At 58.7% G+C, this 13,511-nt stretch overlaps 1 protein-coding gene and 1 long non-coding RNA gene across 2 annotated transcripts in view; one reads left to right on the top strand and one right to left on the bottom strand.

Annotated features, from left to right (window-relative positions):
- Window positions 1-580: 580 nt before the first annotated feature.
- The window catches only part of VIPR2 (vasoactive intestinal peptide receptor 2), a 63,170-nt gene continuing 50,239 nt past the window's right edge, over window positions 581-13,511 (bottom strand). Inside the window, exons 7-13 of the mRNA XM_059074663.2 lie at window positions 9,482-9,632; window positions 8,773-8,833; window positions 7,765-7,834; window positions 7,114-7,205; window positions 3,750-3,879; window positions 3,631-3,672; window positions 581-2,545 (exon numbers count right to left, since the gene is read on the bottom strand). Of these exons, the coding sequence (XP_058930646.1) occupies window positions 2,372-2,545; window positions 3,631-3,672; window positions 3,750-3,879; window positions 7,114-7,205; window positions 7,765-7,834; window positions 8,773-8,833; window positions 9,482-9,632 (720 nt within the window). The 3' untranslated portion in view covers window positions 581-2,371. The remainder of the gene's footprint in view (window positions 2,546-3,630; window positions 3,673-3,749; window positions 3,880-7,113; window positions 7,206-7,764; window positions 7,835-8,772; window positions 8,834-9,481; window positions 9,633-13,511) is intronic.
- Window positions 8,996-12,340, top strand: LOC136794814 (uncharacterized). The gene is made up of 2 exons (XR_010842018.1): window positions 8,996-9,786; window positions 10,462-12,340. It is a non-coding gene; the product is annotated as an uncharacterized lncRNA (long non-coding RNA).

Genomic DNA, 13,511 nt, shown 5'->3' with positions numbered 1-13,511 from the left:
AACCCCAGGAATGCCGGTGTCTACCGCAGCTCGGTGAGAGGGGCGCTGAGGCCGCCTCTTCCAGGGCCGTACCCGCGCAGAGCCAAATGCGCAGGCCTGGAACCCATTCCCACGTCTGGGACGGTGTTCTGTGGGGATGCTCCGGCACACGCAGAAGCGCTCAAACATTCGTCAACAGGAGGCGTGGAACAAGCCAAGCACATCCGTGCCGTGGAACTTCACGCAGCTGTTACAAGCAAAGCACATCTGTGTGCAGACGGGCAAGACCCACACAGCCTGTCTCAACTACAAAAGCAGGTTGCGGAAACTTCTGTACAATGTGACCTACTTGCCACGAAGAAAAAGAAGAAAGAGCAGGAGGGAGAGAGGTTTGCATAGACGTAGAGGAAACTATTGGGGACAAGATCATTCACTCTTGACATTTACTTCTCAAGCAGTAAGAGCCAGACGGAGGATGAAATTTAGAGCTTTTTCACTTTCTGGGTAAAATCTGGATATAATATCTGAGGTTTGGTAACTCCTCTGTAAAATTTCTCTAACCTAAAAACCTGGAAAAAAAAGCACCATTGAAAAAACGCCATTCTTGCCAAGAAAGGAAGGTGCTCGTTTATTTCCATCTATAGCGCGTCTCCCGGGCCCACGCCCGTTGCGACATCACGTATTCACTTCCCTTCCTTGCGAATGCGACGCGTTCCTACCTGAAGCAAATTCTCATGCAGCTCTTTCCACCAGCGGACAGCTGACAACGTACCATCACCTGGCGCCTGGGGCTCTCAGAAACTCACCAGAGGCTGGTCGGTCCGCCCATTTCTAAGTCAGCTTCTGAAGAATTTGACTTTCAGCCGTGTGCGGTATTCCTCGTGGAATGAAGCAGTTTGGTTGAACGTGGAGTTGATTAGAAATAGATTGTACGTGTGTGTGGCACAAATGCAGTTCGGGGCTCCCAGAAGGCACGCGCACACATACGTGCACATACGCGAGTACGCGTGGGCTCAGCCCTGGCCCTAATTAGCAGGTGCTCAGGTTCTGTGGAGCTGTGGGGGTGGGTGTGTTGGGAGCCGCAGGTGCCCCCCACCCTTGCAGGGCTGCTGGGCGCCCCGTGCATCACCCCCACCGCTGACCGGATGCTGTAAGGAGCACGTCCAGGCAGGCGGCGTAAGCGTCCTGGGGAAGGTGGCTGCTTCCAAAGGCCACAAGCTGCCACGTGCCCCCCTTCCCACCCCGTACGCCATCCAGGCTCCGTCGTAGACACGGGGGGATTTCCTCCGAACGTCCTCAGTTTGAGGTCCTGGGGCCCCAGGATTTGCCGGTCAGAGTTACCCAGCGAACAGACATGAAATGGGTTTTACTCAGGCGGTCACACGTGGCGGCCTGGGGACATTCCACACACGTTTACAACATTTTATTTGGTCACCCCCTCCTCTGCTAACAGTGCTGTCAGTCAGGCCAGACGGCCCAGCTCCAGGCTCGTGGCCTTGGCTCCCGGGCGCCCTGGGAGCTGGCTCTTCAGTTGGTCGTGCAGATCTGGCCGCGGCAAGTCGTCTGAGCTGGGGAGCCAGTTGTCGGGGGCTCCAGGTGGATGCTGCTGCCACTCTTTGACCAGGCTCCTCTCCCGGGGGGCCTGGGCGCACACCCCAGAGGGACGTTGCAGGGCCCCCGCCCTCGGACGTCCAGCCCGCCTCCTCAGCCCGGCCCTGCCTGCCAGGCCTCGCTCCCCGGAGCCAGTCATCCGATCGCTGGCACTTGCGCTCAGGTCTGTGATGCCTCAGGACGAAGACTGTGGCCTCATTGTTGCAGGGGACCAGTATCATAAAGGGGCTGGAGGACTGGGCGCAGCGGCAGAGAAAGAAGAGCCTGGATGGCGGTGTGAGCAGGGCTGGGGCAGGCGGGGCCCACCTGGGCTTGCGGGAGGGTCCCACGGAAGCCCTCAGCGGGCGCCTGTGTGTCCTGCACACAAGGGGCTGCCCCGTGGGACCTGGAGGCCGGGGCCGGCGATGCAGGGCACGCAGAGGAAGGGTGACCACGTCACTCAGGGCCGGCATCCCAGCTCAGGCCTGTGCCCCCTGAGAACAGGCACTGAGATCACAAAATACCCCGTGTTCTTCCACAGTCGCTGGACCCAAGTCCTGGGCTACTGCCACCTTGATCTTTCCTGGTCTCTTTGAAAATGGGTCTGTCTGCGCGGCCGAACAACATAAAGAACAAAACTACCTGAATGCCGGGGTGTCGCAATCGTTAGATTTAAACCCCGGGCGGTTACAAGGGAAGCCGGTTCCACGGGTGGGATGAGCCAAGCCCAGCTCCAGTGGGTCCGAGCTGATTCACGCCAGGCACTCCTGGCTGGGGCTTGGGCTGCGGCGTGGTGGCACCTCTAGATGAGCGAGGTCTCCGTCTGCAGGAAGGACAGGGTGCGAGAGCCGCGGGGGACCTGCAGGGGGCCCTCCGAGCCGTTCCTCGAGATGGACCAGCTGTGCAGCCTGCAGTCCCGGCCGGAGGGCCGGCTGGGGCACAGAGTCCGCCACATCCTCCTCAGTTCGCTCTGCACCTGGGGCGGGGGCGAGAGCAGGCGGGGCTCAGGCGGTCGGGCAAGCTGGAACCGAGACCCCGGCTTCCCCCTAGAGCGAATGCCCGTGAATGAACGCTTCCCCTTCGCCCTTTTCTGGGCGTGGAGGGTGTGATATCCGTGGGCGCGGGCGGGGGCAGACGGGCCTGGGAAGGAAGAGGCGGAGGGTGCGGGACCAGACGAGGGAACAAGAAAGGTGGTCAGACTACGGAGCCCAAGGCTTCAATCCAGAGGCAGCGGCCGCTACACCCAGAGGTGAACCGAGAGGGCTAATTCGGCTCTCCATCAAAGACCTCCCGCGGAAGCCGGGGCCCCAGCGCTTTGCGCGGCAGCCCTGGCTCTGCTCCCCGGCTCCCGGTGGGCGGGGGTGTCAGCGGGCTCCGGAAGCAACGAGGGGAGGCGCGTGCAGGAGCCGCTCAGACGACACGGGACAGGGAGGCACGAGCACGCAGCAGACGCCGGCTCGGCCTGGGGAGGCCGCGCCGGGATGTCCCGGGGAGCAGAGAGGGCTGGACACAGCCGGGGTGGGGCCCGGGCCAGCGATGGACGGAGGGAACCCCGAGGAGCGCGCGGGGCGACAAGGAAGACGCGCGAGGCGCCGGGCACGCCGCTGGAGAGGCAGCCGCCGCCCAGGTGAGGCGAGGGTACGGGGCAGCGGCAGAGGCAAAGCAGCGGGCGGGCGGGCGGGGCTGGCCTGGCGGGCGGGGCTGGCCGGGGAGGCGGGGCCGGCCTGGCGGGCGGGGCTGGCCGGGGGGCGGGGCTGGCCGGGGAGGCGGGGCCGGCCTGGCGGGCGGGGCTGGCCGGGGGAGGGGCTGGCCGGGAGCTCGCAGGCTGACAGGTTCTGGGACGGTGCGGGTCGGCTGGCGGCCGAGGTGTGCGGGGAAGACGAAGCCGAGCGCCGCGGGCGCCGGGCAACGGCACTGACCCCACAGCAGGGCGAGGGCGAGGGCGAGGGCGAGGGCGGGGTCGGGGCGGGGAGGGCCCTCCCCAGGGTGTTCAGGGGCGTTTCAGGGACCCCCCCCCACAAGCCGAGAACCTGTGCTTCCCGAGGAGGTCAAAGGACTTACTTCACTGTTGAGAAAGCAGTAGAGGACCGCCACCACCAGGCCCTGCAGGCGAGAAGGACGGTGGGTCAGAGCTCACTCACGCCACCCCTCCCCGGGACGCCCAGCCCCTTCCCCCGCACCTGGAAGGATCCGATGCACAGCTCGAACAGTATCTGGTACTTGGAGGAGATCCCGATGGGGAACACGGCGAACACCATGTAGTGGACTCCGAAGAGAGGGACGAGCAGCAGGGTGGACTTGGTGAGCCTCCTGCACCAAAGAGAGGCCTGAGCTCCCGAGGTGGCCCGCTGGGCACTTGCTGGCCAGCCCAGGAGCCCCTAACTTTAACACCGCCCCACCGCGTCACGGACAGAGTGTGCAAACGCGACGATGACCGCCACTTTGCCTCATAAAGCAGCAAAGCTCTTACAAGAAATCCTGACTAGTTTGCCAAGGAGGACATTGGTTTGAGCAGGTCTGACGGCCCCGTGTGCCACTGGTTTTAATAGCGTAGACCCACCCCCAGCCTTTGGAGGATGGGGGCAAGTTTTACTTTCAGATGAAAAGAGCAGACGCAGCCGGGGTGGCCCCCTGGCACAAGCGTGACAGAAAGTGTTCCCGCAGGCGAGCCTGCTCTGGAGCGCACGCACAGCCTGAGGAATCGGGAACCCGGACCAGATCTAATTTCTCTGCCTATCAAAGAGCTCTTACCCTCCCTAATCAAAGAGCAGATTTTCTTCTCCCTGCGTTGGTGTTGAACATAAAATAGCTGACCTCAGTCCTCCCCCCGCCCCGCCCCGCCTTCGAAGCCCCTCGGCTCCCTGAGCAGGTACAGGTCACATTCTTTTAAGTCAGGGCTTCTCAGGCCCCACCTGCACCAGAACCACCTGGAGGTCACGTTAAAACGCAGACCTGAGAATTTGCTCTTCTATCAGGTGCCCAGAGATGCTGAGGCTGCTGTCTGGAACCCCACTTTGAAGACCACTTCTATAAGCCACTTCTGACTCTCACGGCTGCACATGAGAATCATCTGCGGGGCTTTTCAAACTCTTCAAGTCCAGGCTGCCCCTCATGCAATTAAATCAGGTCTCCGCAGGTGGCCCAGCAGCTTCCCAGGTGACTCGACCTGGCCATATTTGATGTAGCAAGCCCAGCATGTTCTGAGGATCAGGAGCCTTGGGACCACCAGGGGGCCGGTCAGGAATGCAGGGGCTGGGCCCCCAGGTGGTACGTGTGCATGTCCAGGCCCCTGGGTGACCCCCGCAAACCAGCAGCTGCTCCAACGACCCGCCTAATCCTGCAGCTCTGAGCTGTGGGAATTGAGGCGGGAGGGGCCTCCGTGCTCCTCCGGCATCTCCTCTGCTTGGTGGACCCCAGCCGACACTTGGAAAAAAGTCACCATTTTCTTTACATATTTTGAGGCACTGTGGCATTTACAACAAGAAGATTTCCTCTGTACTGGGCGATCTGCACGAACTCGGGACCCCAGCCGCTCTGCACCAGATGTGAGCACGCCCTGGGCCTTGGTGGGCAGGGAGGGCCTCACTGACCACCCGGCCGCCGCAACGTGCAGCTTTGAACATTTGACTTTGTAACACCCACGGTGCACTTGCTGCCTTCACCACCTCGGGTCTCTGTCAGCCCAGTGAGTGAAGGCTGGGATTCTGCAGGGAGCTGCCCTTTAGTTAAATGTTAGAGAGAACCTGCCTGGATTCTCATTATTTTTGTTTGTTTGTTTGTTTGTTTTGCGGTACACGGGGCTCTCACTGTGTGGCCTCTCCCATTGCGGAGCACAGGCTCCGGACGTGCAGGCCCAGCGGCCATGGCTCACGGGCCCAGCCGCTCCGCAGAATGTGGGATCTTCCCGGACCGGGGCACGAACCTATGTCCCCTGCATCGGCAGGCGGACTCTCAACCACTGCGCCACCAGGGAAGCCCTGGATTCTCATTATTGATCCATCTGGAATTTGCTGTTGTGCTAGTCTCTAGAAAAGGGATTTAGAAGTTGGAGCCCTGGGGCCCTGTGCCTGGAGATCTGCCACTACTGTTACGAGATAGATACACAGAAAAGATGTGCTCTGCCTTTTTGTTATCCTGGAAAAAGAATAGATTCTATCATCCCCACTTTATTTTGTTTCCAGAATGAAAGCATCCATCTCTAAGATCCACTTAGGAACACTACCAAAGAGCCCAAAGGAAAGGTCAGCGTGGCCCTGAATAAGACGTGCAGAAACTGCAAGTTCAGTTGGAAGGGTAGCCTGAGCCGCAGGCATGGGGTGAGTCCAGGAACCAGCCCAGCTTCTCACCTGAGCAGTAAAAATGCAACTTGGAAGGTATGGCTGAAACCACTTTGTCCTTCGTGGTCTGATGTGGAATCCTATCTCTAGGCCTGACCTCTAATGCGGGCTGGGCAGAGACTGTCACACCTCAGGGCACAGTTGTATGTATATGTTTACCAAACTCTATTGCAACACTTACTGGTGCCAGCCACTAAATGTCTTTTGAATATTAACTCTATCAATCCTTATAACCTTATGACAATTATTATTATTATTATTATTATTATTATTATTTCCACTTCCAGGTGAGGAAACCGAGGCAGAGCAGTGCAGTTACCTCCCCCAGGCCTCCAACTGGTACATAACCCAGCATTGGGCTGCTGACCACAGGGCATGCCACCTGTCTCCCCGGGTGCACCCTGCTGCCTAGAGGGGAGGGAAGGAGACAGCTGAGGGGGGGCCCACCCTGTAGGGGCGGTCGGGTAACCCGCCCAGGGTCACGCAGCTTCTGAAGCTGCAATTCCAACCCCGATCTGCCTGAACCCAAGGCTCCTATCAGCTGGACCAACCACTCCACACTAAACTAGCTTTATTTTGTACTCGAGCTGTGGGCTTTATCTTTTCTTTATAAATTCTTGATAGAAATTTATACGATCTTCAAGTTCCTTTACAGAGTACTCAGATCCTTATTAATTAGCTGGATGATTGGGAGTGATTTACTTAACTTCTGTTCTCTTTCCCATGAGGGAGATGATTGCAGCCATCTTCATGTTATTCAGGCAACAAACATCAATTGAGTTATTATGAAGTACAAGGCCCGACATGAGGTGTCCCCTGGACCCTGTGGTCTGACGGGGAAGAAAGAATTAAACATAAAATACAAACAGCGTGTGGCCAGGGAGAAAGAAGTCAGATTACAAAACAGGAGAGTGGGCAGAACACTTCAATAAGCAGCTCTCTAGAGGACACCCTCGCTGGAATGAAGGAGAGGAACACGGCTTGAATAATTGCCGTGGCAACGCTGGCCCTTGGACAAGACAGTCCATCTCCGGGGGTCCCTGTAAAGTGGCCAAGAGCTCACTCCTGCGACTAAAGGAGAAAAGCTGGGGTCATTCGCAGGGTCCTCGCACCCCAGTTTTTCTGCTCTCCACACATACACCCAAAGTTTCCAGGCTGCCTGAGGTTGGTGAGGGTGGCTCAGAGCTGGATCTAAACAAATACTCACTTGTACTGTGACTGGTCGTTGCCGCCGACATCTGGGGATGTCAACTTCTGCAGTAAAATTCGTATAATACTAACAAAAAGGATGAAATTGACCTGCACAGAAAAGAGACGACACGTTTGTGTGTGAAGTCCCCCTGCAAAGGGAGGTGGTGTGGCCGGGGGCGGGGTGTGGCTCAGCCCCGCCCCAAACGGGGCTCCAGGCGCCGCTGTTTCAGAAGCACCAGGGCCCCGCCCCCCGGTTCTGCTCTTCCCTGCCCCGCCCCCCTGAGTCAGAGCCGGACAGCGTCTCTCTGCTGCATCACATACGTTCCGACGCCAGGCTGCGGCAGCTGAGTTGAGAAAATTAATTTTGAGACATGAAACCGGCAGGTGGAAATCCAGTTCTGCTCTACGGCCGCACACCTGGGGGACCTGTGACCCCTCCCACCCCGAGGTTCCCCCGGAGGACTGTCTCCTCCTCGCCCTCCGCTTCACTGAGGCTTCGTTCTGAAGGCGGGCCCAGCCCACCGTGCAAGAGCTCAGCCTCAGGGTCCTTGTCTCAGAAGACCTAGTAGAACGGGCCCTTTGTATTTACTACCAGACAGTGGGCTCGCTCTCTGCCCAAGTGTGCAACCCGGCACGCAACTCACGTCTCAGTACAGAAATGACTTACTATAATAGAAATCAAAATCGGTGTCCGTATAACCCACCAGGGAACACTGTGGTCGTTGGTATCCCAGCAACTGTTGAAAAGAGAGAAGGAAAATCACGCTACCGCCAACTCCATCTACAAACAAGCGCAGGAGGATAAGCACATCGCAGACTCACCCTTTACTCGGGCTCGCCAAACAAAGCGCCCCCCGACCGGGAGCCCTCTCGCTCTGGCTCACGCGGCCTGCTAGGGGGCCCCTCCTGACTGCCACGCGCTCTCTCCAGCAGCAAGCTGGGGTGGGCGGCTTGTAAAATGCCTCCGGCTCACTCCGTTACCCACACCCCTTCGCAGCGGGGGGAGAGACCCACCCTCGTCCTGGATCCTAGCTGGTTCTGACAGCAGGATGTGGAGTCCTTGGAACCCAGCATACGCTGTCTAGCCCCACGGCCCTGGCTGCTCCTGCAGGCGCCTGTGGCGTGTGAGTGAGCCTGGCTGAGGCCAGGAGAACTGCCCCGAGTGCCAGGGACAGAAACACACCAGATGACTGGGACTATGTGAGCTCCCAGCTTTGGGTGGCTCGTTACTGGCAGCGGGCGACTGGTAGACCCTGGGGTCCTGCGTGAGGCACAGCACCGGTGGTAGGAGCCCTTGGTGCCCGAGTCTGGGCCACCGTCTGGCTCACTGTACACACGGAGCACAAGTGCTCCGGACCCTGGTCCAAACGCACTACCTCAGAGAGCTGTGCCCCAGCCAGCCGCCTCAACCCGGCCTCCTCGCTGGGCTGGCTGTTCCGTCTCTGCCTGGCTGACCCAGCCTCAGCTCCGCTGCCAGGCCCAGCTCAGCCCCACCTGTCCCTGGCTCTTCTCCAAGCACTCCAACCCGTGTTCCTCCCCATGAAGTTCAATGTCCTCCCCATTGGTGTTCAAAGGCTGCCTCTGACCAGATACGAAGCTTCTCTCTGGCTTCCCAAGACCAGGGATGCCAGGACCGCAGTGTGGCTCGATCTCTCTTTACAGGCATAGCGCTCACCCTGTGTCTTCCAGTGAGAGCCTGGCTGCAGTCCACGCGCCTGTGCAGACGGTGGGGATGCCTGCGGAAAGACGCCTGGTGAACACAACCCCACGCCAGTCACTTGGACCAGGCCAGCAGGGGCACAGGTGGGGGCTTTCGTTTGCCTGACGGTCCAGGACAGGGCTTTCTGATGAAAAGGTTAAGTGGAAACTCTTCATAGATACATACAGGCTTACGCGCGTGCCTTACTAAGCAGTGAAGGTAACTGAGTATGTGTTTGAAGGCTTCACGGTCCTGAGACGCATCTCTGTGTTTCTGGGTGTCGGTATCAACGTGCTGGAGAGGCTGTGTTCAGACCTGGCAAAGACCTGAAGGGGAGTTCCCTCGCTGTGAAGGTGGGGGTCCCGCAGCTAGGCAGGGCCCTGCTGGTGGGCACGGTAGTGGGACCTCACGATGGACGGTCTCCCTGCCCCTCCTCCTCCCAGGCCCCCGCCTTCTCACTTGGCCACCTTCAGGGTTCACCCCAGGAATGGGAGTCAGAGCAGTTTTAAATCAGGTCCTGGTTCCCAGAAATACTACGCTGTTGGCTGTAGAAAAGCTCTTCCTACAGGGGCGGCACATCACTTTTCTGAGCTGAAAGCATCTGCATTTATAGGTCAGAGAGGACAGGAATCAGGAACCTGGTGGGTTTGGGGGTGGCAGGGGGCTGTCGGGGGGGAGTCCTTACCCCATCCGATCAGGAGATAGGCCACAAAGCGCCGGCTGGGGTTGAAGATGGCCACCAGGAGAGTGTGGAGGTACAGCCCCTCCACCAGGAGCCAGTAGAAGTTGGCCATGATGCAGTACTGGAAGAAGACCAGGCTCAGCTTGCAGCCCACCTGGATGCCACAGACAGAGTGAGAGAGCACACTGCGCTTGGATGAGGACTTGCAGGGCAGGCAGCCGGCTCCAGGTCCCAACGCGAGCCCGTGCTGCACGAGGCGCGTGGAAACCCAACACAGAGGTGCTGCCTGGAGATGTGTGCCTGTTCAGGTGAGGCCCTGGAACCCGCCGGAGGGTAGCATGGGGCCCAGGCAGATGCACACAGTGTCCCTGAGGGTGACACGTAACTTTGGGAGTGACCATGTGGGGCCTGGCACGCTTGGCTGACCTCCCTCTCCTCCCGCATCGCCCTCTCCTCCCGCATCGCCCTCTCCTCCCTGCATCGCCCTCTCCTCCCTGCATCGCCCTCTCCTCCCTGCATCGCCCTCTCCTCCCTGCATCGCCCTCTCCTCCCGCATCGCCCTCTCCTCCCTGCATCGCCCTCTCCTCCCGCATCGCCCTCTCCTCCCTGCATCGCCCTCTCCTCCCGCATCGCCCTCTCCTCCCGCATCGCCCTCTCCTCCCGCATCCTACCCTCCACTCACTTCCACTTTTCCTCCTCTGTTCTTCCTCACTGTGCACTCTTAACAAGAGATGAAAAAATAAAGGAACAAACAAGAGAAACCCACCAAATAAATTATTTCCCCAGGAGTTTTGAAAGGGAAAAATTATGTATTACATAAAATAAATGCATTTTTAACCTCTCAGACCTTCATATAAGTAAACATATCAGGTATTTCCACATCATGAGCAAACATGAAATTGAGGCTTTAAATCACTAAGCTTATATAAGTGAGCTGAAAAAAAGAACAGTACTTTTATTTCTATTCTTCCGTATCTTTGCAGCCGCCTCCCCTAATATGTGTGTGTGTGTGGATGGGATGGATGTACTTCCGTATATGTGGACATACTCATACACGTGTATGCGGTGCACAGAGTTGAGGAAATGCACGGCAGCCTTTCAAGCTGGTTCCCCGGGGCTGTGAGGAGCTTTGACTCACAGCGGCTCCACCCTCTCCAGGACGCTCCACCCCCTTACCTCGCACCAGGTCTCTCTCCTAAGTGGAGTGTGGTTCCGTCTCTTTCTAAGGAGCTTACGGTTTCCTGACGCTGAGGGCGGGGAGGGGGTCTGCATGTGGAGGCAGCCCACTGGACATCGGGGCTGGGCCGCCGTAAGTGGAAAGACGCACACGACAGCACTACCGTGAGGACAGGAGAAGCAACCCAAGACCTCGTTGGAACAGTGACAGAGGCGTGTGCTGGGTGTCGAGGAGGAAGAGCTCCATACCCACGGGCGGAGGGAATCTGGTGAGCCCTGCTGGCCGGCGCAGGAGGGCACGTCCCGCACACGCAGCACCCGTGGCACCTCCGCCTTTGGAAAGCTGTCTAGCACTATTTGTTGCAATTTAAACACATGTGCCCTTTGGTCCCTCCTGTCTCTCTCCAGACCCACCTGACTGAGGTGAGAGCACTCGTGCACGAAGACACACGTACACCGACGCTTGTGGGGACAGGAAATACAAAAGCACGGTGTGCCTGTTATTGGTGGGACGGTCGCACAGATTATGTCACACCTGCACGCTAGATTCAAAGCAGACCCTGAGACACCGCTAGACTCAGAGGATTTCCAAGATACCCTGTTGGAGGAGGAAAGAGGACACAGTGTGTTTAAGATGGTTCCAATTCCATTTTCTTGATAGAATGTTTAAAACACCACGTCTGCATTTCTTTCCTGTTGCTCATCCACCTTCAACACGCTCTGAGGACAGGAGGTTTGGGGGTTTGACGGGCTATCAGCTGACCGCGTCTTCTTTAGCGTGGAGAGGCCGATGGCCATGCGGCCGGGACAGCGCCCCGCAAAGACCCCAGCAGGGGCTCAGCCAGCCCCGTCCCCTGTCTCGGAGGCTCCATCACTGCTCACGGCCAGATGTCCAGGGGGCCGATCTCCGTTGTCCGCGGGGGTCCTGAAGGTCCGCTTCAGGTGGCCCTCTGGTCGCTCATTTTCTCTAGACTGGAGCACGGTTTCCACAGATTTAGATGAAACCCAGACCAACAGGTGCAGAGAACGAGGCGCCCACACATGTGCGGGCTGGCCTTGGTGGGGACGGAGGCAGGGGTTCTGTCTCCTGGTCCACGTTTTGATCCAATAAAGACACTGGCTTCTTTGAGGCCCAACTCCTTGAAAAGGACGAGAAAACAGCACCTACCACCAAGGTTGTCAAAGGCAAAATCAGGTGTCACACCTGGAAATACGTGTCCTCTCAGGCTCTACGGGGACAGATGGCATTTCCCTAGAGTGCTGGGGAGACTTACAGCGTCTGTAGGTGCCGGGCAAGAGCAAGTCAACAGGCTATGGGCCTTGTTGCCTCTGTGGGTCTGATGCCTGCAGCCCTCAGTGTGCAGCGAGCGGCGGAGGTGATGGCCGTGCTGATGCCCACGTGTGCAGTCTCACTCGTCCCGTGTCCGCAGCTGCTCCACACTCGAGGACGTGGGCTCCCCCAGCACCATGCAAAGCCCCTTCCTTTGGAGCCGTCTTTCCAGGGACGGAGCCAAACTCGTGATGGGACAGAGCCTGAAGGGTGTGTGTGCGCCTGGGTCTGTGCACCTGGGTCTCCCAGTGAACGTACATACGCCTGTGTGTTTCTGCGTGCCTGCGTACCTCTGTGTGCATGTGTTCCGCGTGTGTGTGCACGTGTGCACCTGTGTGCGTTGATGGGCTCTTCGCGCTTCCCCTTCTCCTACCCCTCTGCCGTATTCTGACCCGGGCCGTGGGCCGTCGCGGCTCAGTGGGCCCAGGACTCTCTGCAACGTGCAGACCCCCAGCCCAGCCTCCAGCCCTTGTCTCTGGCTCTCCGCCTGCCTCCAGCCCACCCGGGACAGGAAGCAGCAGCCTGGTCAGCATTCAGCTTTGGGCCGGGTGCATCCCTGTTTAGATGCTTCGGCCTCACTGCAGAGCCCAGGGCCTCCGAGGTTACCCCTATAGGCAGGTGGGACTCAGGGCAGGGACACCCAGGCCCCTGTTTCTCCCCGTCCCTCAGCCAGACCCTCCGTCTACACAGCAGGAGAAAGTTGAGAGCGCTGCTCCAGGTCAAGGGCCTGCCGTCTGTGGCTCCGGCAGGGTTACTACCTCCTTTAATGAAGAGCGAAGTAAGGAGGGCTGCTTCGAGCAGAGCTTTGAGACACGCAGAGACGGGACCGAAGGCTCCTCAGCGGGAGGACAGCCAGGCACCCCTGCTCCAGGCCTGCGGGTGCACCCCCAGCTGTGCAGTGGAGGCTCGATCTAGGGACGAGAGCCCAGGGGCCGCACCTCCACCTGCGGCTGGGACTTGCCGGGCGGAGGATCTTGTTGCTAAGGAGGATCTTGTTGCTAATTTCTTTATTATATTCGGCCCACATGCTTCCTGGTCAAGATGATCCCAGGAGTATATGGATACTCATTGCACCTGCAGACCTAAGCAGCAGCTGAGGTTCTTTGGCGTGATAAAGGCTTTACTCTGTTAAAATGACATTGACTCAAATCTGCTCAGTCCAGAGCAACGGTGCCAGCACGTGAATCCATCCGCTTGGGATGCGGGCGGAGAACAGCATTCCGGCTAGTGTGGAAGAGCTGTGACCGGGACTAGCTGATGGGTAGAACCCAGGCGGAGGGTGCGACTGGGTGTCAGAAGACCAGGTAGAAGGACGTGACCTCAGAGGAGCTCAATATAAACGCACTAAACTGAACTACGCCCAAAGGCCCGCTCATGTCCGCCACAAGCCAAGCCTGCACTGTAGAAACTAACAGGTGATTCATCCTCGTGCAAAGAGCTGGGCCCGCGGGTCACGGGCACGCACGTCACGGGCACGCACTGCGCTCCCAGCAGGTGCTGCGGGGACGCACTCACCGCGCAGGTGAT

This window comes from Kogia breviceps, chromosome 9, assembly GCF_026419965.1.
Source record: "Kogia breviceps isolate mKogBre1 chromosome 9, mKogBre1 haplotype 1, whole genome shotgun sequence".
Taxonomy (NCBI): Eukaryota; Metazoa; Chordata; class Mammalia; order Artiodactyla; family Physeteridae; genus Kogia; species Kogia breviceps.
This window is presented reverse-complemented; position numbering and strand designations above follow the sequence as displayed.